At 35.9% G+C, this 27,678-nt stretch overlaps 2 protein-coding genes across 3 annotated transcripts in view; one reads left to right on the top strand and one right to left on the bottom strand.

The window, feature by feature from the left end:
• LOC140139132 (uncharacterized) overlaps positions 1-3,631 on the top strand; it is a 37,809-nt gene extending 34,178 nt beyond the window's left edge. Inside the window, exon 18 of the mRNA XM_072160913.1 lies at positions 160-3,631. Within this exon, the coding sequence (XP_072017014.1) occupies positions 160-1,288 (1,129 nt within the window). The 3' untranslated portion in view covers positions 1,289-3,631. The remainder of the gene's footprint in view (positions 1-159) is intronic.
• A 14,721-nt stretch (positions 3,632-18,352) lies between these two features.
• LOC140138665 (uncharacterized) overlaps positions 18,353-27,678 on the bottom strand; it is a 65,892-nt gene continuing 56,566 nt past the window's right edge. For both annotated transcript variants that reach the window (XM_072160404.1, XM_072160405.1), the window contains one exon: positions 18,353-23,076. The gene's annotated coding sequence lies outside the window, so the exon portion shown is untranslated. The remainder of the gene's footprint in view (positions 23,077-27,678) is intronic.

The raw sequence follows: 27,678 nt of genomic DNA, 5'->3' as shown, positions 1-27,678 counted from the left end.
AACGACAGGGTGGGTACAGAGGATTGTGTAATACAGCATAATGTGCACGCTTTTGTTGAATAAATAGGGCAAAGCACCTAAACTAGTGTCTATAACCTGTCACAGCTAAATATTTAGTATTAGAGAGTAATTCGTATTTTTCATTTTGATACATCACAGATACGTCGATGATCGTTTCCTGTGCTGTCACTTTGACAACTTGGAAGAATGCGTCACCCTGGAGCAGCAACCTCCACTTTTCATGTGCGGAAGTCTCATGCAGAACAATTTCTTGCGTGTCTCCATGTGGGTTCTCGGGATCAGTGCCGTTATTGGTAACATAGTCGTCGTTGCAGTGAGAGTTAGGGAAAAGACAACGTCTGCAACACGCGCTAAACAGTCTTTTTTAATTGGTAATTTGGCAGTTTCAGATTGCCTAATGGGAATATACATGCTCATTTTGGCGTCTGTTGATGTGTATTATGGCGATGAGTATTTCAAATTTTCAGATCAATGGCGCTCGTCCAAATTGTGTAAATTCGCCAGTTTTTTATCCCTTCTCTCAAGTGAAGCTTCTGTTTTCTTCATAACATTGATATCAATCGATAGGTTTATTTGTATTGTATTTCCCTTCGGAAAATTCCATTTCCGTGGCACGTCAACTAAAGTAGCCACAGGAATAATATGGGCAATAGCTTTCGTATTAGGTTTAGTCCCTACTTTGCAAGCTGGACCCGAATCTGATTTTTACGATCTATCGGATGTCTGTATCGGCCTTCCGTTGATTACCCGACCGTCCAGTTACAGCATCCAATCAAGCGATGTCGGTGGCACTGATTCTGGGCGATCATTTGATATCCCCGTTCCAGACAAATTTAAACCTGCTTGGTATTATTCCATCGCAATTTTCTTAGGCATCAACCTAGTCTGCTTCTTGGCAATATTTTTGTGCTATATTGCTATGTTTATCAAAGTAAAACTATCCAGCAAAAGGGTTAGACAAACTCAGTCGCAACGGGATGACATCAAAATTGCAATCAGAATGGCTGCGATAGTTGGTACAGATTTCATATGTTGGATGCCGGTGATTATTATGGGTATCCTCTCTCAGACAGGAGCAGCCACGATTCCTCTACAGATGTACACGTGGTCTGTGGTATTTATTGTCCCAATAAATTCATCTCTTAATCCATATCTGTACACTATCGCGTCATTAATTGCCGATAAGCGAAAGAACAAAAAAGGACAGTTATTGGCCCAGCAGTCAGGTGAGAAAAGCACACAAGATACATCTGAAACCAAATTATAAGCTACCAGACTATTATAAATGTTTCAGCAAAAAGGTTAATGTAAACTATACATAATTTAGAATTAAACTCTGACAAATTCAACCTACAAAAGGGGGGCAGCAGGTATGAAAGGGGGTATATTCGACTTCAAAAGAGGGGCCTCTTGACAGGCACGTAACGTCACTTCTAAAGCTGCGAACAGCCAGTTATTCTCTGTTGTATTTTCTACCACTCCTCTTCGCCCCTATCACTGTTATGTTTGTTTGTTTGTATGTTGGTTGTTTGTTTGTCATCTTTTTCATTTTTGATTTTCTTAATTTATCTGTTTATTGGCTGTGATATTTTACATGTACCATGCTTCAAAAGTTTGCAAACTTTAGCAGTAGAAACTAGAACACTCCTAAAATTAAAAAAATGAATAGAAATGATTTTGAACTAATGAACTCTTTTGGTGACAGAAATGCTGTTGGGATTTTCATGTTTCTATTAAGATATATGACCACTCACATCGAACCAGGTGTAAAGTCGACAGGGCCTATTCAGAGATATGGCTCAGTAAAGGCAGCAAAATTCAATAGGAAACAAAGGAATTCCAAGAGGATTATTGATTAGTGATTACAGATTTTTTAGTTTTAAAGCTTTTTTTTTTCGTAAATTAGAGTCACGCGGTAGCCGTGACCAGCAAGTTTAAAAAAAAGACTGATAAAGAAGACTAATAACAGATGCTCCCGCGAGACTATATTTACACCTAACATTAAAACACTTGACTTCTATTGTTCGATGTTATTTTTCGCTGGGTACAAAATGTGGCTAAAACCATGCTAAATGTTATTTACAGTCCCAGGTGTAATATCTTGACAACTCATTAATTCAAAAAGGGCCACCAATCCTACAGTCAATCATTGTTCGTAATAAACAAATATTTTTGCTTCCATTTCACGCGGTATTTCATAGCGAAAATTAGTGGCAAATCATACTGATCCAGAATTTGTAGACACTGCTACAGGTCTACCTGGTTATCACCTTCACACTACTTTTTCAGATTCACTTCCAATTATACCTTAGCAATTTCTGAAATACCGTACATACAAATTCCGAACCCCATTCGCCAAAAAAAAAAAAGTTTTTCACAATTAGTTTGTTCTTTTCGGACGACACATCAATTCATATAATAAATATTGTACATCGACACGCTATTTCACAGCCGAGTCCCGTGGTCTAATGGTAAAGGCATTGGACTCCTATTCCGGGGACTGGAGTTCGAAATCCGATGACCAACTTATTTTTTTTTACAATCTTTTATTAAACAATTAATTCTCGTTCATCAAGGATAACATAATTTTAAACATCTGGTGCTATATTTTTTTTGTATCAAAGCAAGATGTTTTATTTTCAGGGAAATTGTTTATTATATGAAGAACCTATTTTAAAAAAACACCACTCACGAGCTTAAACTATAAATTAACCCCCGATAGAGGGTAGGGCATGAAGAATGAGGGAAATTAAAACTACAAACCGCGAAAGACCGCCAACAACCGCCGCCTAATAGGGTAATCCAACTAGATTGCCCCGCAGGGCTACAAAGAACTATCAACCGCGAAATTTGGATATCCAACTAGATTGCCCGCAGGGCTACAAAAACCACAATCATTAAAACATAATTATCTTGCTAAGTCGTTTCCGTAGTATAAGCCTTGCTACATAGTTTCAATTTGAAGTAAATCGGACTGACTCTGTGTCTCGCTGGCATCGTCAACATTGGGTATGTGTTGTTCATATTTACATTTTCTTAGTTGCCTTGAATAATTAAAGTATATTAAAATGTATAGGTATCCCTATTAACATTACAGTCACGCGGTAGCTGTGACCAGCAAGTTTTAAAAATAAACGGCTGATAAAGTTTTATTAAATTATTTACTGTCATAAATCAAGGATAACAAAATTTCAAACATATATTTTTCGTTTTATTCGTTTTATGGAGTACTTCGTAACCCGATGACTTTCCAAGCTTAGAGCTGCTTGGCTACATTCATAAAAAGAAAGAAAATCCACCAAAAAAACGTTGACAACGTAAAGAAAGCAGCAAGTTTAAAAAGCCCCCACCTCGGCTCACTTTTGAAACTTGGTCCCATTTTGAATATCAACAGCAAATCGGTGTTTTAACGTTTAAACAAAAGCATCATTGCCATTAACATGCCTACTTGTTATTCAATCATTGGTCATGAACTTAATAATTATTATAAAACAAAACATATATAGGATATTGGCCAAGAACAACATAATAACCTTTCTGATCGTTCCAGAATGCTAACAACTTAATATCGCATCGGCACATTAAAGATACATAACACTTCTGGAAATGTTTTAAGGGTAGAGACAATAGAAATTTTTACCAAAGTAACATATTATTGTTTATACCATGATATTGTTGTATCTCAATACTATCACAACTTCAGCTGTGTAACTTACCTAAAAAGTGGTTCTTTTAATTAAAAATACAATAAATAAAATCACTCTGCGCTTTTAGTACTGACCAGACTATAGTAATATTTTTTTTCTTCTGTGCACACGATACAATATTATGCAATACTAGCAGCTAATATTAATCATGCTTTAGTGGCAAGTACCTCTAACTGGTATTGAAATTTGTCTTGTCCGGGGGCGCTCAGTGGCGTTATTTTCTAGGGTCTATGGTGAAGGTGACTGATGCGTAGTAGGCCTATGTAGGGCTGTAAAAACCTGTTCAGTGATTTCATCCGGAGAATGTAGAAATCCATGAATCAGCAAAATTTAGATTTTAGCACCTTGCCCAGCACCTTTGTTAGTTTCGATGTGCAAACATTAAGCCCTGTATTAAAGACAAAATAAGTTATTTTACATGAATCTGTAATTTCTCTACTCAGTAGAGAAATTGGCTACATGCATTTTTGAACGGGGCTTCAACTTTATCAATAGGGCCTACTGCTGCTTTCCTCGGTTCTTGCCAAAACGTTTTAAAATATCTAATGACAATTTTAATGATTTATCCTTCACTTTTCGGCATTTTATATACAATTTAAATTTGTTTTACCATTTTATACTTTCGCTGATATCACTGAATAACTCATAAATTAAGACCCCCCATTCGCTATCACCCAGAACACATGGTTTGCCATCCACCACCGTACCCCTCTCCCCCACCCCCACACACACTTTTTTCCATTGGATCTATCGTCATCCTAATTCAGACGCTTTTATTGTTTCATTTACAACTTTTATTAATGATATTTATCACCACTGATGTTGACGAATAGTCTTTTGAGATTAGTAGGCCTCATTCTCATATAATTGAAGTGCTCCCCCCGAATAGCAAGATAATGGCATGCTTATGCTTAGTTTTGACATGTAAGAATACAAAATGATTTCGTGAGTTCTTAATGGGGAGTTATAAGCTCCATTGCAAAGTGAAAGCAGAGCGAGGAGGGGCGTGTGTTGTGTTTATGGCCCGGGGTTTATGGGGGAGGGGTGGGTGATAACAGCTGCCTGGTATCATTCAACATTTCACTGTTACGGCTTGAAATTTGAAGGCAGCGGGACATAGGATGCTCTCAGGAACAACTTTTACCACCTGATGAACAATCTCAAGTGCTCTACTTTTACAGTATAGATTAGGCCCATGAAAGTCAATTCCGAGTTTATCGTCACTTTTTTTCCAGGTTGGTGAGGTGACTTTTTCATTTTTCATTATTTCATCAGATTTCATTATTGACCTAAAATGCGTGTTGATTTAAAGCCAAACTCATACATTTGATTTATAAACATGTTTTTTATATGGGTAAGGACTAGAAAAGTTAGAAAAGAGCCTGGTTTTGCATCCAAGTTATGAATATATGTTTTACAAACGAAAATATATGTTTCCAATTGCTAAAACTGGTGAAAACACTGATACTTTGGAAATAATGAATTATTTATTAGGCATTTTTGAAAATTTGACGCGGGTATTTTTGGTTTCCAAAAAGTGCCGCGGGCGGGGGACGATAAACTTGGAATCGACTTTCACGCGCCTTATAGGAAATATATTCCATCAGTTAATGGTTTTATAGTTTATTATTTCGGTTTACCAAAAATGAAGAAATAATATAAGTAATAACTGTAAAAAATGGTTTATGTCCAGTTGCAGCCAAAATAATGGGATAAATTAAAAAATAAAACGCACTATACTATATCTTGGAGCTGTACATAGCGATATTCCTACAGTATAACTCACGATAATAAACTCTCTTTTTTCCCATTCATTTATCTAATGTAAATAACAAAGAGGCGCTTATTATAGGGCCTACGCCAGACTGAGCACAGCTGTTGCAAAATTGATCAAGGTCCAGGTGGTGATCGCTGTGCATTCTCTAAATTCAGTAAATTTCCATAGTCAACCGTGTAATTGAATGGGATTATTTTGAAATTTTAAAACGCTTGAAATATCACAAACAAATAGGCCTTTGTTAATAAATAATGTAAATACATGCTAAAAACTGTTGGGGTTCGATAATGAACCCCACAAAACTAACTCGAGTAGGCCTATATGGAAAATACCATACGGCCGGGCGGTTTCACAAGTTGCCGGCTCTATCATGCCACTCGCCGCCTGTCAAGATCCAAAAACTTCTGAACACATTACCACAGACATTACAGTATAGGATCAAGGACGTTGGTTCGAATCAATTGTTTAAAATCAATCAATATATGGGAAAGAATCAGAATTCCAATACGCTCAGTGCATTCTGTCAGAATCGGAAAGGACAACATATTGACACGTTGTAACTAGGTGTTAACGTATGACTGGTGGAGTGCGCAATTTTGCAATATTTTCGCCATTTTACAAAATACAAATATGCTCATAAGTTTGCCAATAGCAAAGATCAAGGATCTGGAATAAGTCATAGTTGAACCGGAATATATTTGCCAACTATGTTCTACGTTGGAGGTAAGTTCATAATGTTCTTCATAGCAAGAACAGCAAAAGCACTGGCAAAATGCAACTTTTACTGAAACGCCATATTCCGCGATAGTCCATATTTACATGACTTTGGCGAACACTTTTGGTTCTCGTTTAAATTCTACCGATAGCACAGTCGATATGATGTTATCTGCGGTTCGAGGACAGTTTAGAGAACTCTTTTTGCTGGTTTTTTGGTTAAAAAACAACATAATTTTTAAAATATCGGGATTCAAGCAGGCGACCCGCATGCTGTGCAAAAGACGTTACAAATTGTCAATGAAAGAGCTTATAAATTAAAATCACGGACATTAAGCTCCACAATAGCCATCTACATTCCAAGCGGAAACGCTTTTCAGAAACATACCCATCTTTTTTCAGCAATCGCTGAAACCTAAATATGCAATTCCAGGCGATTTGTAAAAAATAGCGTCAGCATATTTGACTATGAACTTGGGACACCGAAACAAATGCTTGCATTGGTGCCAGACCTATTATACTGATACGATAATTAGGCCCCCAATATTGGCTTTCATTTTAACCATTATTTATTGAACTGAGATTTTTACTTTTTGAGAAATTAATGAATTTATCGAAAAACTTTTCGGAGATCGTCACCTTACCAGCTTCACCCCTTAAGTTGATAATTATAACAAAGATTAAGGGGTACTACACCCCTAGCCAATTTTTTGCTTATTTTTGCGTTTTTCTCAAAAATTATAGCGCATTGGTGACAAGTAAGATATGTATATTGTAGGGGCAAGGACTACAACTACTGTACTGAAAATTCAGCAACTCAAGGCAAGTAGTTATTGATTTATTGATCAAATATTGGTTTTCCTCATATTTGACTGTAACTCCACAACTGTTGTCTGTGTTGAAATAAAATTTCCAGTGCAGTATTTGTAGTCCTTGCCCCTATAATATACATCTCTTACTTGTCACCAATGCGCTATAATTTTTGAGAAAAATGCAAAAATAGGCTCAAAATTGGACAGGGGAAAGTACCCCTAAATCAGTACCTTTACAAATGGGACCAAGTTTCAAAAGTGAAAGTGAGTCGAGGTGGGGGCTTTTTAAACTTGCTGCTTTCTTTACGTTGTCAACGTTTTTTGGTGGATTTTAACTTTACACCTGGTTCGTCGTGGAAGTTAACATTCTTAATTAAAATAAGTGTAAAATACAGACTTGACATAAAAAGAAGTATGAAATATTTCTTCACGAAGGGGAAGGGGTCTGCTTAAACTCCGTGGGCTGAATAATATTTAGGGTGTGTTAGGGAGATTGTGTAAAATAATCGTTTTATAGAAAATGTGATTTCCATGTGTTTAAAGGTCCGTAACCCGATCAACAGCATCACCCCCCCTCCCCCGATTTTTCTCATTGTTGATGAGTTTTTGATATCATAAAATGAATTGTATTTTTTTCATTACCATCCTGCAATGACGCTTCAAATCGACGTATTTCCGAAGAAATCTTGAAAAAATCACCTTGTTACAGGCTACCAGTTGTTCGCATTTTACACGACACGGGAGTTTTGGGTAGTCATAGAATGAAATCGGAATAGATTCGGAAGACTTCACCCAAGTACCAATTCGTCCGCAAAAATACATGAAATAGGCCCCCTAATGTCAAACTATAGATGGCGCTATAATGATATAAAAAAAAAATAAAGAAATACATAAGAGGCGAAATAAATAAGAAAACATAACCTATATTGTCAAGCATGATACGAGGAATATGAAAAAAATTATGAGAGCACCTCCCCTCCCCCCATTAAAAAAATAGTTAAAAAATAAAACAAAGAAAAATCATAAATATGTGAAAATGTGCATCATATAGCTAAAAATAAAGAAATAATTTAGCGAAGTAAATACAGCATGGGCTATTAGGGTGATTCACAAAAAATGAAATTGGTATTTGTCAACGGGACACCCCCTCATTTTGTTCATTTTGGTAATAAAATCATACCTGCAAAATATGAAAAAAATTCAAACAAGTTTAGGGGGTGCTACCGGTCAATGAACTTTTTGTACACAAAGTCAATGGGATTTTTGTCAAAAATTTCAAACGCTTATTTCAGGGCCTAAAAAGTCTACCAGGCTTGCAAAACTGAAGTAAATGTTCAATGATATACCTAACTTTGTGAAAACATGGGTTTTTACCAAATTAAAGTTTATAGTTGACTGTAATAATAAAAATGTTTCAATAGTGACAGAGTGCGTGTAGCTCAAGAAAAGAATAACCTGGGATATCCCCTGGAATCCCACCAGGCACCCCAAATTTATACCTTATTGAACTGAACTGTTGATAAAAAAAAAAAGATTAAAATTCTTCACATATTAGTTTACCCCAATGGTGATACCAGCTTTTGAAATCTTATGTAATAGTAACTATCAAAATCCATACATCTGTATCAGGGGTGGTCATTATGGCCATACCTGATGTAGATTTGTATTGTTTGAATTGAATGACCACAGGAAGGATTAGATTCACCATGGTTGAAAAGAAATGTATATAAATTGGGGTCACAACATTGGATAGTGGCCAGTTCAAAACTACACCTTGTGCAAGGTACTTGTGACAAGAGCTAGAGTGGCTAAGACACATTTACTACTGGATTACACATTAAACATTACACTACACTTACATAAAATTACAAACCTACACACATTCAACACTTGAATAACATAATTTACAGTTACAATAAACTTATTTGCGAACGTACTTAACACAAAACAGCAAATCTTTTAATTTAATTAAGACATACATACTACAAAAACAAAACAAAAAAATCAAAACCATAACAAAAAAACAAAAAAACAAAAAAAAAACCACAAAGACAAAAAGAAAAAATCATAACATCTTGAGTTTTCTACACTAGACCTACATGCTCTGAGAAAAAAACAAAATACAATATAGGAAACATAATTATGATCAACTAAAAATAAACAAAACAAGACAAAAACAAAACATAACAGAACAAAAACAAAACAAAACAAAACAACACATAATCATGATCAAGTAAAAACAAAACAAAGCAAAAACAAACAAAGAAACAACAAAAAAAACATTTAAAAAAAAGAAAGAACTAGAGCCCCATAAACACAACTTTATATTAGCCAAGTACCATAATATTTTGGCTGTTCCAGCTACTGCCTTGCCCCAAATGTAACAGTTTTCACAAAAATGCAATTTTCTGGAAAGCGGGTTAACATTTTTACAATTTTCTTTAGCATTTATTTTAAGGACATTACTCACACTATGATCAAATATTTTTGGCACAATCAGGAAAATTAACATGGCTTTTTTTGTGTTGTAAAGAAAATGGCTCATAAATCCCATTGACTTTGTGTACAAAAGTTCATTGACCGGTAGCACCCCTAAACTTTTTTGAATTTTTTCATATTTTGCAGGTATGATTTTATTACCAAAATGAACAAAATGAGGGGGTGTCCCGTTGAAAAATACCAATTTCATTTTTTGTGAATCACCCTAATGGGCTATCTTGTGAAGAATGATAATGAGCGCAGTGATATGTAATGTTTTTTTAAGATTAATCAGTATGAATAGAGGGTATAAGTGTACAGGGGCGAGCCGGTTTTCAGTGCCAAGGCGAACACTTCCTGTTTCCACCGGGACATGCGCTCGGCCGTTGTTTCGGGATGCCTGACCAGTATGCAATTCACGCGTACCAGTGTATTGGCTTGCTCATATGCTAATTATTCACATATATGCTGAAAATGTTACCGTTTTCTCACATAGATGGATAAAAGGGACAATATTTGACATTGTATGTAAGTTTGAAGAGAATCCATATCCTAAGCCGATAGGGTTACCCCCCTTTAAATATAACGTGAGAAGCTTATAGGCTCTCAAAAGTGGTACGTACTTACGAAGTTTGTATATGTGTCAAATGCTGTGAACTTACGGAGCACAAACCACTGCGCGTATCCCTGGTTGTTCAATAAACGCACGTGATTTCTTTGTGTACAGTAAGTTTATAACGTTTAGGAGCCATTCAAATTTTCTGAGTACACACCACTTTTAAGAGGTATATTTTTAAAGCTCTTTCCATTTTCAAAACTGTTATATTGCAAGTGCCTTTCAGCTCTGACCAACATTAATAATATCAGAACAATGTTGGCCATATTCAGAAATTTTACCCTTTAGTCTCCTTAAATCCACCAATTTAGGCTAATTCACTTCAAACGTACATTTTCTATCAAAAATTACTTGACGCCCTCTTCCGACACGTCCAAATAAATATTTAACCTTTGCGGTTTTTGCAGATTTCCTTCAGACTAGTAAATTGGAACTTATTTATGTTATAGAATCTAACGTACGTTTAATATTGCGTATTATGTGTCCAACAAGTCTTGATACCATATTAAACGTTTATAACTCTAGTAGTAAGCAAACTACACCAAATTTGACGTACAATCCTACAACCATAATAAATAAACATTTTGGCTTATCACATCAAAATAATACCATCATTAACACATTTGCGGATCCCAAGTATATACCCCTGTCTCCTCTCAACATCTATACACATTTCTCTCCATTTAATTCAATTGCAGTGGTTCTCATATTGTAATAATAAGATAATTACGTTGACATGCAACCCAAAGATATGTGCAATTTTATGCTTTGATTTTGTGCTGAATACGTAGCCAGGAAACGGTATCTTCTTAAGTTGTGTAATATTCCATCCTTCACTAACCTCCTCTGTTACAAGACTCCTCCACCTGAGCATAACTCTTATTAATTCGCAGTAGACGAATTCAGGTCAACATTGAACATGAGTGTTGTTGTTCTCATTGTAGCTACAAGTCCATTAGTTCCATTAAAACTGTTCTAAAGTCTATGCATATGCTATAAAAGATTCAACTTGATATTCAGGTGGTCCTTCAACATTAGTATGACCGGGGCCAGGTGTGAAATCGCTATTTGCATATACCTTAAAGATTCGCCTGATGGCGCATATGGACTCATTCATATAACTTGATATAACTACAGGCTGTATCAAAATGATTGGTACCCATCAGTTTTGGTGGTTATTGATAAAGACGCTTCTTACAAATACAACATTGGATCCTCTTGAAATTACCATAATTGTTAACTATATGTCTGTTTATGACATTGATCAACAAATTATGTGGATCCTATGTTTCATTTTCATGTGGCAGTCATATCCATATCACTGGAAACTGATGGGTACCAATCATTTTGATACAGCCTGTAGGTACAGACTAAGAGTGCCCTCCCACAAAAAGCAAATAAGGGCACGAACCCTTCATTCTTGTTGGATTTGCCAAAGGAGGGAGCTCTCTATTTGTACGTGAAATTTACCGTAACTCAGAGGAACCCATGTGCGCCATTAGGTAAATTATACCCGTTGTTACATTGTTATACACATTTCATTGTTATTTAAATCCATCACCATTAACTATATTATAACAGAATAAGATAAACGATTTGTCATAAAGAAGGTGAAGAGAGATGTTTCAAATTCAGTTTCACAATTCTCAACTCGAAACTATTGCATTTGAGGTAAATTCTCGATTGGCCTTGTATGTTGTAATAAGAAAGGAAAACGTAACATGTTTGGTATCGAAATAATTACATGAATTTACTTTCTCCACATATGTATTTTGATTTTCCCTCGGTCAATCCTTGTGAAAGATATAACGGTTCAAAATGACATCAAGATTTTTGGGACATCCATGTACTCAGAATTAATCATACATTCGTACTTTTGATTGATAAAATAAACATATTATAGATTAAGTAATTTCATGTATATTTGTAATATGTTACTGTCAATCATTTTAAACAATATAAAAATTACAGCTATTGCTACAATTCTTCAGAACAAATTTGATTGTGTGCCATTCAAATATGATCGTGATCCCTCACCACCCCATGCCATTTTCTTCGTATATACACTCTAAAAATTATTTTAGCGAGTTGAGTAGTAAGTTAAGTAAAGATTTAGTCAACAAAGTGCAAAACACGAATTTCCGTATAACTCCTCACCCGAGCAAAGCCGTAAAATTATGCTGAGTGAAGCAAATTGGAAGTCTAGCTCAACGCTGCGTCAACTGGCACTTTGACGAAGTGACAGATGAGGAGTTACTCCGCGTCGATTACAATCGTATGCAAGGTCGCGTTGTCGACCCACATACCACCGACTGACTTGTATTGTCATCTGTTCAGGGCCGGATTTACCATAGGGCCAGATGGGCCCGGGCCCAGGGCCCAGGGCCCCCCAAATTTTGGGGCCCCAAAAGTGCCATGTGCATTCTGCATCTTCCATTTTAGCCGAAAAACACCTGTCCAGTTTTGGGCCAAAATAGTGTACAAAAATTGCAAAATTTTGCGAACTTCGCGCGCACTGGCCTATTATATTGTAAAATTCAGCTTCACTTTGTGCTAAAATAATCTTTTATTGCACATGCCATCCACACGGTGCGTTTGGGGACTCCAAAATTTGGCCTGGCCCAGGGCCCCAAAAAAGGTAAATCCGGCCCTGCATCTGTTATGTAGCTGGGGTTTAGGGGAAATTTCTCCCATTGTTGAAGGTAAGTGCTGATTTTTTATCCGTAAGTTATGCAATTACTGTGTCATTGCGTGGTGCAATGAACTCTTCATGTTTGACATGATGAAGTTGGTGAAGGTAATGCAAATGAATATAAGCTTACTTGATCCTGTATATAGTATTTACCCTGCCATGCATACGATCATGCTGATATTATTATGTACATGCAATGATCCAACAGGGACGGTATAACAATAATAGAAATGGAACCATGTTTGAGGACAGTTCTAAGATAGCTTAAGATGACAGAGAGACAGGGCTCCAGATCGAGTCCACAACCATCCATACCTATTACCTATTTTATTGTATTAGGCCTATCATGCGAATTGCCCCGTGTTACCTTGTGGAGGACAGCATTTTATTTCAATGAGGATGACTGTCATGAGTGACGTCGTATCTGTCTACCCTCTGTAGATGTATATAGGCCACATTATGCTCATGTACATGTGGTAAGGGGTTGTGCAATAATTATGTACCCCAGTCATTCCCTGTAGAGAAATTGGGGCGAGGCTTTGATTCTTTGACAAGCCAATTATGCTCATGTAGTACCTACATGTGTTGGGCGAAAATTATGGTCCCCTCAAGGGGTGCACAATTTGGAGGTGTGTGGCTTTCATTTTTTGGCAACAGCTTGTCATATACACACTTGTTTTTCTCTCAAGAGCCCCGTTTTCGCAGTGAGATTTTAGTTTTATCCTTTTCGGTCTTAAGAGAGTTATAGCTTGGATGAGAGACACTCAAGTTGGACTATACCCTGGATTTGGGGGTAAAAGTGTCAAGTGGAATACCTGGTATATGTGTTGTAAAAGATATGATGAACATTATCAAATGTATACTAAGGTCAGAAAATAACACTGCTCTGATTTGCATTAAAAATGATGCAAATTGTTCTTCTTCCCATGAGGAAAAATAAAGTTTGCACTCTCGCTGGTGTCTGGTTTATGTGTGCTTTGTGCTTTGTGATCTTAATGTGATTATCACATTGAGAGTCAGTGGCCAATTGACCGTCGATCGTTACTTCATATTCTGGTATTTTAATATTACCGATAACAGTGCTAACTACTTTTCTGTGGTAATTTAATTATTCTAATATGGACGAAGGATTTGTAGCCATTTATAAGACAGTTTTGGAGCAATTTTATGTTGTACCCTAGACAATAACCATATTGTGACAGTGACATTAGAGGACTTCTTAATTTTGTCCAGGATGAAAGTATACAGTGTTACAGGTTAATTCTGCAAATTTTGATATCTCATTTGTCTGGATAGCTCACGTGAAAGACCTTTAATTGACATAAAGTGACCAGGTCAACGAACTTTATGTGTTTCTCGCTTAACAGCGCACATCAAAGCGCAATGCATTAATAGCGCCGTTACGCTATGCGTTTCCGCAATACATTTCCGCAATATCAGCTGTTTTTGTTACGCGTACGCGCTCCACCTTGAGGTAAACAACTTAAAATATTTCGGGCAAAAAGGTGATATTTTCTCAATGTTTTGTGTTAATAGAATAGAAGGGTGCAGCATTATCCTCGGCAGTGAAAACGTTTAAATAATGGGATCGGCTGCGCCTCATCCATTATTTACGTTTTTACTGCCTTGGACACATCATTTATTTCCTAATTAAATATGTTATATTCAAACTTAGTATTGCTGTTACCAGATTAATTTTGGCATGCTAGAACAAAATTGCCTTGGTAATATAAACGTGACATATTGTAACTTGATTATTGGGCTATTAAACTAGTAGGTATTAGGTATTAGTATATAATACGAAGCTTTTAGCTGTACCACAATTTTTTAATACTGCACGGTAGCACCGTGCAAGATATTTTGATACTGAACGGGCGCGCACAGTTTGCGTTGTCGCTCGCAACTCGTAGCCCGTTACGTGACGTGATATACCTCGCGCGGGTAGAGACCAAAGCAGGCGTAATTGATTGCGTTTCGTAGTTTGTTGTTTTGTACCGCCGGCAAACATGATGAAAATGATTACACTAAACGTCTGGATTCCAAATGGCACCAGCATGTTTAGTTTGATACGTTGGTACTCAAAACGCAGAAAAGCTTCATATTATATAATAATAATGATAATAATAATAATAATAATAATAATAATAATAATAATAATAATAATAATAATGCAACATATTCTCCAGCTAAAATTAACATATGTTTAATTCATTGCAATATGTTGTTTTTAACATATGCATTAATTTAAGATACATACCGTAAATTTAACATATTATTAAATTTAAAGCCGCTGCTTCTATCACCTTATTTTTAAACTTTTCTATATTTTAAGGTACTCACATTAAATTTAACATATTATTAAATTTAAAGCCGCTGCTTCTATCACCTTATTTTTAAACTTTTCTATATTTTAAGGTACTCACATTAAATTTAATATATTATTAATTTTTAATATATTATAAACATTTTCAGATATTTTATAACATATGATAAAATTTAAGTTTCCCAAAATAAATTGTAAATTAAATATTTAATCCTACATACCTATTGTTATTATAGTCCTCTCTCATTAAAAAAAATTGTAATGCATTGTAAGTAAAATACATTGTAAGTAAAACTTAATGTTTTGTCCCAAACTTAATGTATTGTCCCGGTTTTATTTGGTTTTGATTGCGACCTATTTTAGCTGGGGGAGGTTAGGATGTTCACAAACACTAGTTAGCAGAGGCCTGATGCAAAAAATTTCATTGCGAAAATTCTTTGCCCCCCCACCCTTTCAGATCTTAAACATTTCAGCCTCCCCCCCTTTTTTTGACATGATGGGGTCAACCCCATAGAAAAGCATATAAACTCAATTTGTGGTCAATTTTTTCAGCCTCCCAAGAAAAGTCAAAACTTTTCAGCCCCCCCATTTTGCATCAGCTTCCCCCTCAACAAGTAATGTTTCTTGGCTTGCAAGAGGAACAGGTCATTTTGAAATCCCCTGCACAGATGCACAGCATTCTTTTGAATACAACATAAAATGTTTATATGATTCTTGTTTATAGGGCCTATAAAAAATCATTTATTTGTTTTATTTAAACTTTCTTTACGCAGGGTAGGCCAATGACAAAACACTGATTTCCATGGAGGCCCTGCAAGTACATAACATAATTAAAACATAACATAATACAATAATTTACAATACAGCTAAATGTGAAATGCAGATTTGTACAATGATAATATAAATTAAAACTAATTTAGGGACGCAACATTAGACTTCAAGGGGGGGGGGGTAGGAAGTTTTGAAAAAAATACTTCCCCCACTACATGAGGAGTGTACCTAACTGTGTAAATTAAGAGGGACAAAAACGTGCCGCCTTCGACGGTGACTTATAAAAAAACTTTGTCGCCTTTGGCGGCGCGAAAAATTTTTTTTCCCCGCGACCCAACTTCTTATCCCGCTTCATAACCGCCCTTGAAGTCTAATGATGCGTCCCTTCATAACTTCATCAGCAGGTGATGGAAATTAAGGCCATTAGTTCAAAAACATTTGGCATGGGCTGCTTAAAGAAGTTGTTTATTCAACTTCAATTTGGTTAGGGGTTTGCAATAAATATTGAGCCATGGGGAGCAGTGCCGCTCGGAGAGCCGTTAGGGCCCGGGGGTAAAATGAACGCCCGGGCCCGTTGCTTTAATGGGCCTATTTATAATATAATGTTTATATATTTATAAGTCATGTTTTCTTAATTTTTTACAGGCCCCTCCGCTTGGACCCAGGGTAATGCACCCACTTAACCCCACTTGTCGGCGGCACGTCACTGTGGGGCAGGGTAAAATTAGGCGGGTAATTGTTTTGCCAGCCGAGGATGGTGGCAAGTGATTTTGGCACACATTCGGCTTTTAAAAAAGAACACATTTAAAAGGCTTATGAAACCAGTAAAGTAATATGCACATTTTCGATCCTGCTTGCTATAATTGGGATTCCCAAAATGTGATGTGTCATGTGCCCGGGTCATGTGCAAAGTTGGGGGGGGGGGGTAAGAATGTTTGGCAGTTCGAGAGGGGGCAGCCATTTGGCAGGGGGGAGTATTTTTGCCTACAGCACATCATTTAGTAATTCCATACAATCTGATGGGTATTGTAGAAATTCTTATGTTCTTCTTTATTTGTTAAAAACTGCCCGGTTTTGCCCGGTTAATTTCTAGCAGCTTCAAGCCCACAAGGACGATGGTAACTTTCAGGGGTGAAAAATAAAAGAATACAAAACAAGCGTATCAAAAATAGCAGCATACTCACATTACGATTAATCTGTTTATTTCATAATTTGAAAATAACTTTCAACCCATCTCCACTTTCTACTTTTGAAGCTTTTTTATTTGGGCCTTTTTTTAAAAGTATTTAACATAAACGTACCATCAGTAAACTAGATACTTTCACAGAAGAAATTACACAAATAAATGCAAAAGACAACAACACTATATCATATTTAACTGTGGCAGTTTTATTGCAACATTGGTTTCTATTTACAATTTACACTGTTACATACACAATACAAGACACTGTGAGCAAATAATTTTTTCATTGGTGGCATGTATGATCATGTCGGCCGCCAGAGGAGAAGTGGTGGCAGTCGACATTTGAAGTGACAGGCAGGACTTGCCATCTTGCCATAAAGGCTGATTTATAATGGATGTCATGGTGTTGCAGTTTAGTTCTATTAACTTACCATTAAAATTGTACATTCTTTTAGGCATTGACTGGCTTTTCCCCCATTAGACCCCATCAGGATCTCTGCCCCTTCAAACCCTGCTGGGGTTTCACCACCGTGAGACCCCCACTTTCGGTCTGAGTAATTGAATCCAGCAACCAATAGCTGCATCTTTTTGCTCGGATTTAAGATCTCATTCGTTGAAATCGTTCAAGAAATAAAGACACGATGATTCAAAAACCCAATGAAGATGCAATTCGAAAGTTGCAGTTTGCTCCATTGCATGCCCCATTGATTTCTACCCAAAGTGTTCTCAAGCATTGATTAGCACATTAAAAGTAGAATTGTGCTATCATTGATTACTGGCTTGAAAGTGCAAAGTTTGATTGATTTTGTTCTTTTCTTAGGTTTTAGATCACCATTTCTTAGGGATCTGGAATGAGTGTTTCAACAGTATTTTTTGTGGGACATGAGAGCACATCAGACATATCGAATTGCATTCTGAATACAAAGAATGTCTTTCTGATATCAAATAATTTTCATTTTTTGAAATACATGAAGTAATACAAATTTTATGTCAAATTATTACAATTTGATATTTTCAACATTTTTCACATATAACAGTCCTCGAAGTTTTTTTTTTATCTAATGATATATTCGTAAAGTGTGTGTACATGGGAGGAAAAGCTGACAATCAATTGAAAATGTTGACCTGTCATATTGAAGATATGGATTTTTTTCCCAAAAGACCTAATTTTTGTTTTGGTTTGGGAAAAAAATCCATATCTTCAATACGTAAGGTCAAAATTTTTCAATTGATCGTCAACTTTTCATCCCACCTACATACACTTTAAGTATAAATCATCAGATTTATAAAGTTTACTTCGAGTACTGTTAAATATCAAAATATCAATTTTAATCATTTGCCATAAAATGTGTATTAATTTGGGAATTTCAATAAATCTAAATTATTTGATATCAGAAGGACACTATTCGTATTCAGAATGCAATTCGATATGTCTGATGTGCTCTAATGTCCCACAATAAATACTCTCCAAATGTTCATACCCCATCCCTTAATTCTCAACCAATTTCAACACATGAGGTCTTAAATCAGAGCTAAAGAGTACAGGTATTGGCTGCTTGTTTTAATTTAGACATATTATTCTTTATTTAGGATATACAGGGGTGAAGATAACTGGTACCTTAAAGGCTGTTATTCCACATAGAATATTTCATGTAACATATCTATGTTACTTAATCTAGTCCCATTCTATTTCCAGTAATGTTTAAGTTCTAACGAATGTTTGATGACGTAAAATCGATAAGATGCTTCGCAGAAACTTCTGGTAGAAATATATTGACTTTATGTCATCAAACATTCGTTACAACTTAAACATTACGGGAGATAGAATGGGAATAAATTAAATAACAGATGTTTTACATTGAATATTCTCTGTCGAATAAAGTCTATATAGGCCTAATTCTTTTGCGCATTGTATATCTTTGATGTATGCATAAGGACATAGGCCAAATCAAGTCAACAATAAAAACCATTTTGCCACTTCTTCTTGTGTAAAATTACATTCAACCTTTATACGGATCTCTGAAACAACTGTACTGTACCATCAGAAAACAGAATAATGTAGATGGAAGTGTAAAGTGTATATTATTGTGCGATAAAGCAGCTACCACGATTAACCCATCCATTCTTGAATCATAAAAATTTTAAAATCACACCTCATCATGATCAATTGCACAAGTCAAAGTAATGTGCAATATTTTTTCAATATTTTGAAACAAACTATTCAGACCTAATACCCAGTATTTGATAATTTCGGTATTAATGTGGGTATCATTATAAAAGGTTTATATTCAAGAACCAAGTGGCCAATTTTCAAAATACAAAAGGTATGGGCATTTTCCAATGGTACGTTTCTATCAGAGTCACTATGTAATGTATGTGTAATAAAAACCCACTTAAAATCTTATATGTATTACTTAAAAATTCAGTAGGAAAAACCGGCCAATATTAAACATTTCCCCTCATTTCTTACATAAAAGTTGAAAATCAAAAACTCACTGATTTCCAGCAATTTGAAAGTTAAGAATGACTTAGTTTAAGTTGCAATTGGATTTGAATCTTGCTATTTCATTCCAGCAGCACATACAATGTGTGCACTAGATCGTCGATCATTTGTACAGTGTATTATTATTGAGCAGAGCTTTAGCAGCCGAGACGTATATAAATAAGATGCAAGATGAATAGTGATAAAGTTTATACGTCACTGATTCAATGATACACAGCACTGCACATGCAGAAGAGGTGTTAGAAATCACTCCATAAGTGAAGTCAGATAATAAAACCGGAGATCTCCAGATTTAATACAAAAACTTTTACTATTGTTTATGTAGTTTACACCCAGCACCCAACTCAACACAAAAGTTGGTAACCATGAGTGTTACCAAATAGTGCGGAAAAGGGGTAATTTTTTACCATGCAGTAGTGAGGTGGCGAAATTGGCAAAATAGGGTGTATTTAATTTGCACTGTCTGCAAAATTTGCATAAAAGGGGTACTTGGGAAAATCTGGTAATTTCATGTTTAAATATTTTGTGTCATTGAGGTGTTTGAAATTCTACTCACTGAAAAGCACAAAAAAAGGGGTTGCTTTTGGCAAAATTTTGTCCCTGATTGTGCATAAAAAAGGGGGGGGGGGTAATTTGATGAAAAATCATTGCAAAGTGGTTCTTTGAAAGATTTGTTAACACACATGGTTACCAACTTGTGTTGAGTTGGGGTGGGGGGCAGGAGTTTACACATAAAAGCATAGGAGGTGTTGCTTACACTACAACATGTTCATACTATATGATCAGCTCAAAAAAGGCAGGAATTATTCGGTTACACTGTGTGAGTCAATAAAGTCTGAACTTACGCCCATGTAAACTCCCAAAAGCGCCAGGCAGTCACGCAACATGCAAAGTGCAATTTGGATAGATGCTGTGTTATAAGTCCCATCTATTAAGAGCTGATCAGAGTATACAAGGATATCTTCCATAAGAGTTATTAGGGACTCTGCAAAATTTATGTGTACTGGGGGTGGTGTATTCTCAAAATGGTTAGCCAAAATGCGCTAAAATATTTTTTAAATGCCCAAAAAAGTCCCCTCACGGACCATGCCAAAAATTTTTTATCCAATTTTGACATTAAAAAAACCATTTCCCCTCCCCTTCGACATGCTAAATAATCTCTGCCCCATGCGTTTCCACATGTCAGATTTTCGGGAAACAAAATTTAAACCCTTATAAGGTCTTATTATTATATATATGATGTGAGTGCAGCAAGCAGGAATTACGTCCTAAGATTCCTTATTAGGGCGTAACGGTGCAAAAATGCTTGTCCTCACTTTTTGGCCTGCCATAAAATCTTTATCCCTCCCATTTATTCACCACCCTGGGGTATATATAATTATTGCACCAATAACGCACCAACATGTGTATTGCTGTTGTTAGAGCTTAGAAGGATGTTGGAATGTTATTAATAAATGTATAATAACCTAAACATGTTGTAATATACGCTGGCGAAGTTACGTAATTAATCGGATTAATTGCCATAGCAATAGGTGAAAACAATTGTGAACATATCGCGCTGCACTACAAGCAGGTTACACTAATCACCTGTGTATGTCTGCAATCATAGATTGAATACAATACAGGTCTTTTCAAAGATACTAATATTACAGGTGCAAGTGATCAGCATGATATGGTTCAATGCAGAGGTACCACATGAATGTATCAGTGCAGCGCGGTATTTTCAAAAATTGTTTTCACCTATTGCTATGTTAGTTAATCCGATTATTACGTAACTTCGCCAGCGTATGGTAATCATAAGCAATGCCTCATTTTACACTTTTACACGTCAAGTATGGAAATAAATATGTTAACAATAATATTAAAAAGAGCAATATAAAGAAATTACATATCGTTACTATCTAATACTAAAATCTTAAGACTATTACACTGTATGCTACAATCATAAAAACATTAAAAAGTGTCACGTGGAAATTTTAACAGAGCATGATGCACAGATGCAGCTATGAACACAGATATTACATTCAAAGAGTACCATGCGTAATGATATGGGAAAGCAGCCATTTTTGAATTATCACTCAGGGCAAGCAAATAGCAAGTGCTCCAGCATTTATCGGCAAGAGTCTGAATTCAACGATTTTTTCATTTTTATGCTTAAGCATTGCAACCGTGTTTGGTCCAACATTTTACATGCAGAATGCAAACAACCAGGCACTTTGAATCAAGATTTACCAGGAGCACTGCAACAAAATCTGGAGGCACACTAGCTATGTTGCTTCCATGAGTGACTCACAAACATGGAAAGGTCAGTATATGTGACCAGCTCCAACAAAACCCGGACACAGACACAGACATGCTTTTGAGATTTTAAAGATGACATTCCCATAAAAAAAAGAAATTTTGGAATTATTAATTTCATGGTATATGACTGTGGGACTAAGTGGACTTTCAAATCCTTCAAATTACTTATTAAAAGAGGTTTAATTATTTAATCAATAAATGATAGTTGAACTATGATAATCCCTTTTTCAATCCTGTATAAGGTAGGAAAGTAATTGATCCATTACTCAGAATAGCAATTTTGCAATATATCAAGGTATCATTTACAAAATTATCCATATCTTTAAAAGTAATTGTTGCTATTTATATACAAATTTGGTATCATTTTACAGCTTATTGTCTAGTGCTTACATTTTTATTCAAATCTTGAAATGTCAAATATGCACCTTGTTCTTGGTTTTGTCAGAGCGGGTCATATATAATTTTTGAATACAATCTTCTTGGGTTCAAGTTGACCAAAATTTGATTGTAATAGGATTTGAACCAAATTTTAACCAACAGTACCAAAATGATGCTAAAAAGTTGATCTTCAAATGACACCTGGCCCCAGCATGTGACCCTGAACACTAAGAATACATGAAGGTTCATAAGAATACATTAAAGCTAGTGCAGCTATATGCCCCAAATCTGGTTGCAATAATACTGTAAAGATACACCTAATGGCCCATGTGGCTCCATTGACACATCTGGAATTTTAGGCACAAATTAAAGGTGCTCTCACATTAAAATCCCACTGGCAGCATATACATGTATTAAAGGGCACAGATTCATAAGTCTTGTTGGAATTTTCATGGGAGGGAGCTCTCTACTTGTGTGTAAAATGTACCCAAAGCCAAAAGGAACCAATGCGCGCCATTTGGTGAATCTTTACAGTATTTGAACTATTCGCATGAGACCAAATTTAATATTCTAACATAATAGCATACAAGTTGACCTCATCTGAATCTCTATGTGACAATCAACATCAACACCACTTGAAGGTTCCCATACTGCATCTAAAACTTAATTGAAACTGTTCATATTATACACTGACACCCATACCAAAATGACACAGGAATCATGCTGTCTAACGTACGGTGTCCCCTAAACTAAAAACAGGTCCTTCTGAGTTTGATGACTGTAGCTGTAGCTCCCAGTGTCTGCCAACAAAGAAAACATATGACAAATATTAATGGTCTGTGTGCTGGCTATAGTCTTCAACATAAAATTTCAATTTTTCAGATACTTCTATTAAAATATCCAGAGCTACCTCAGAGAAATCTCAGGAACAACTGAACCAATACAATGCTTTTGTACCTGCTTTAATGCCTTTTTCAGGCCGATTTTTCAGGTAAAAAATTCACAATTCACGAATTTATCATGCCACTAAGTCATTCTAAATATTGAAATAATTATGTTTTTAAACATTTTAATTGTTGCAAAATAGGAAAAACATTACAAAATTAGATGACAGTTCCGCGTATTACGTATCGCGTGCATTTTACACACCCGGTTTACGCGAATTGCCTTTATATGCGTACCTCGCCGTATACGCGTATTGTGCTTGCGCATTACGCTCTCACTGACTAGATGTAAAGCGTAAAATACGCAGTCACTGACTAGATACGAAAATATATCAGGTTAGCGGTATTCTTTGATGTTTCCCTTAGTGGTATGATAGTAATAATTATTACATGAACTAAAAACATAACAGCACTAAGCAGCCATTCGATGACATCAATGCCGTAACGTAATTAAAACGCCCAGTCAGATGCATTTCGCACCTGCCAAACACAAGTCACCTAATTCTGAAAATTGGACGTTGAATGCACTCTCATGAATATTGATTGGCAACATTTTCCAATATGTCAGCGCTCTAATCAGACACAATAGAACAATGAATGTTGCAGCCATAGCAAAATAATATTACTGCAATGAAATTGTTCCATTTGTAATAAACATTTAACCCAATCATGGCAAAACCTTTGGCATTATGGCAAAAACATGGAAAAATAACATATTTATTAGACTCTATAACATTTCAGAAATCTGTAACAATACAATAAGAATAATATATATAATTGTTAATAATAGCTGGGCTTAAAAGGAACAGGGCACGGGCATATATGTCCATGATGTTCGCCTATGTTGCGGTGTGTTTATGCTTGTTGGGACAAGTGTTATTTTTGTGAGGCAATCATGAGACAGGAAAGTCCACATTGCTATTACAATTGCTTTACACACTCGATCAAATGAAGCTGTTCCATGTCAGTGCATTTTGCTGCTTTGTCAGTTGGACAAATGCTTAGTTATTACATGTGTTTAGAGTAGAGTATTGAAGTAATCATGTGTTAGTTTTGGTTTATTTTGATGGACAGGATTTTAAGATATGACCATGTAAAAAAAAGTTTCTTTTCCAGCCCAATTTAATATTGTTAAGCACTTATGTTGCTATATATGTATAATTTCCATAGTAAAATTAAAGTCACATTCTGGTTTCCAACAAACTTTAAATTTGTACTCTTATATCCACCCAAATGTGGGCATTTTGAGCTGACATGGTGAGGCAGAATTAAACAACACATCTTGTTCTTCTAGCTCCTGATCAAGCCTATCAAATTCAGATACATGTAGTGTTTTAAAGTGGATAAGGACTGGAGAATAATTATAAGGAGTGTGTTTGAAAATTTTATTATAGAATAGGTGGATCTAACTTTTTAACAGTCTGGGGCAGAGAGGGGTCTGACATTTCCAGTATTATATGGTACCGGTAATAAAAATCTTCATCTTGCAGAGATGTCACTCAGTTTCATCAAAAAATCTGAAACTGGTGAGAAAACCTTGAAAAGGCAGGCCAAAACGCCCCCCCCCAAAAAAAGGGTTGATAAACAAAATTGCAGGAATTTGGAGTCACAGAAAACGGTGTGAGGTCCAGAGGCCCACTTTAGGGCCCTGGAAAATGTTTTTTCTGGATGCGCTTAGAGGCCATTTCCTTTTGTTTTTTAAAACAAAATTGTGGATATTCTAGGTTTATAAAAGGTCATGAAAACATCTTTACAACGTTGGTCTATATGCAAAAACACTGATTTGATTGAGCAAAAACACTGCAACAACATTTTTAAGTGTTCATTCTTTAGTCCAGCCGAGCAACGGCTGGACTCTTGTATCCCAGCAGTTTCTTCTTCCGATTCTTTCTTTCTTTATTATGTCAACCTTGACATAATTGTCCTTCATTATTTGTTATTTGACCGATTATAACCATTATTATGTTTTGATGGATCCAAGTGTGTGAAAATATTGGATCCAAAACATAATAAATAATGATAAAATTGGATGTTTTACGCCCAATATTTATTGGTCTCGCTATAAGTTGTAAAATATTGGACTCGACTACGTCTCCAATTTTATATCAAACTTGGACAAAGGCTCCACTACCCCAGCATTTACATTTGACATGACCCATTTGGGAGTCAAACGTCACACATGAGTAATTTTGGCCAATCTTGGTCATCGGATTTCCAAAATTTCCAGACACCCCCTGCGTATACAAACAAGTGCTCGTTATTGTGTCTGTATTTAACACCCACCACTTGATGTTGAATCCAATAATTCAAACTAGAGCGGTTCTCGGCTTTCGCGGTTCTCAGCATTCGCGGTTCTCGGTGGGTTTGTGGTATAGGGTAGGGGAACCTTGTGTGATCCTGGATGGTGTGTTTTATTGATTGGTTTATGTCTTTGTGCTGTTTTGGCCCGTATGTGTCGTTTCTGTTCAGAACCTTGTGTGATCCGAATGTGTATTGTTTTCTTTGTGGTATTTGATGTGTTTTAAATCTATAGGCCCTGTTTTTCTGCCTGTGTGTCATGATCAATCCAATTGATCAATAGCTCCGCATATCTAGCGTTTTAAATCGCGCCATTTGTTGTGTGGTCTTTCAGCGTCCAGCGTGTCTAAGCTTACGCAAGTATAACAAGCGATCGAGACGCGACTGGAATAAATTCTAACTGTTTTGAGAGAAAGAAAAAGGAGCATTCTTTGATTCGGGTTAAACAGAGTCATGTTAAACATCAAGCGTGTGGATCGGATCCCAAATGAAACCATCTATAATCTGACCAACACCATGCACCACTCCACTGGTTGCCAGAGTCAAGATTCATCAACTCAAATTTCTCGGCCATATACTGCGTCTTGAAGATGACGAGCCTGTGAAAGAATATGCCCTTTAAATCCCACCACATGGGAAGAGGAAACCGGGACGGCCGCGGACACTGTACTTATAGTATGTACAGCACCTCCTGGGAGATACTGAAGGGATACTGCAGCCAAACAAAATTGTTTCGCTTGCCCAAGATCACAACAGTTGGATAAAGCTTGTAGTCGCCTGCTCCGCAGCCGACTGATGATGATGATGATGATGGGAAGGACGTGCATTTTGATAACCCGTTTATTAAATGTCGTTTAACATTAACAACACAGTAGTGCTTTTAAAAAAATGTCCGAATTTAAAAAGTTACAGTTTACAGCTATCAATAGTTATTATGCCAGCTTGCACGTAAAGCCCGTCATTTAATATCTTCACGTTACTTTAAATCAATACAAATAGCTGCAACTTTTAAATTTGGGTATTTTTCTTTTAAAACACCGCTGTATAGTTGATATTGAACAAAATTGGAAAAATGGGTATCAAAATGCGTGTAAATAAATCATCCTTCTTTTTATGTTGAAATATTGTGAAAACAATTATTAGTTCTGAAGCTACAGTCGTTTTTATAACAACTGCGTTTCTTTTTGTGCAGACTTTAAGTGTACATGTATATCATCATACACATTTCACATTTTCATGATTTTTTTATGCTAAAGTCATGTCAAGGTCATATGTGGTTAGTTGAGCATTTCATGAAATGTGGTGGATGTGATCACCATGAAGCGGCAAACATATTCAAGGCCATGTCAAGGTCATCTGAGGTCTGCTGTACTATGTTGGATTGTTGGACGGTAATGAAACTTGGTGGATGTTATCATCTTTCAGTGGGGAACATTTTCCAGGTTATCTGAGGTCAACTGAATATTGATTGTCGGATTATCAGGAAACTTGCTTGGATTGATATGCATGGAGATTTTTGTTATACAATTCTGAATTAGATATGCTTAGCACACATTTTAAGAGTAAATTTGTATTTCCTATATTCTTTGTGGTATTTACCAATAAATACCCATATGTCCCATCCGGAAATTAATTTACACATAAAACAAATTACCAGCATATCATGGACTACCACTGAAATTATGAAACATGGTCTTCATCCGTGGCATTGTCTTTTTAAAGACATTTCTTGTTTGTCATTATTCAATTAATAAAGACTAATTTACAAACAGTAAATATCTTATGGAGCAAGTGAGCATTCAATAAGTTTTTGTGACAAAATTAAGAATATGAAACCGAACATTTTGCCGAATGTTAATCATGTTAGAGCAAATGGACATTACAATTACAATGTCAGTTCAGTGACCGACTGAAGTCAGGTTTATCCCTGTAGAGTCGGTAGTCCTTTACAACTTAGGCCTATTAAGAAGACAACTTGATAACTCTTGAAGAACACAACTCTTGGACCAATTATTAATATAAAAACATGTTTCTCGTCCAGGTTAAAAAAAAAAAAAAAAAAGAAAAGAGGATAAGGTTTTTTTAAATTTTTTTTTTAAACTTTGTATCGCAAAATATAGGTGCAAATATAAATATGTGCAAAAGGACTTTTTTTATTGT

The sequence above is a fragment of the Amphiura filiformis genome, chromosome 18, assembly GCF_039555335.1.
Source record: "Amphiura filiformis chromosome 18, Afil_fr2py, whole genome shotgun sequence".
NCBI classification, from domain to species: Eukaryota; Metazoa; Echinodermata; class Ophiuroidea; order Amphilepidida; family Amphiuridae; genus Amphiura; species Amphiura filiformis.
This window is presented reverse-complemented; position numbering and strand designations above follow the sequence as displayed.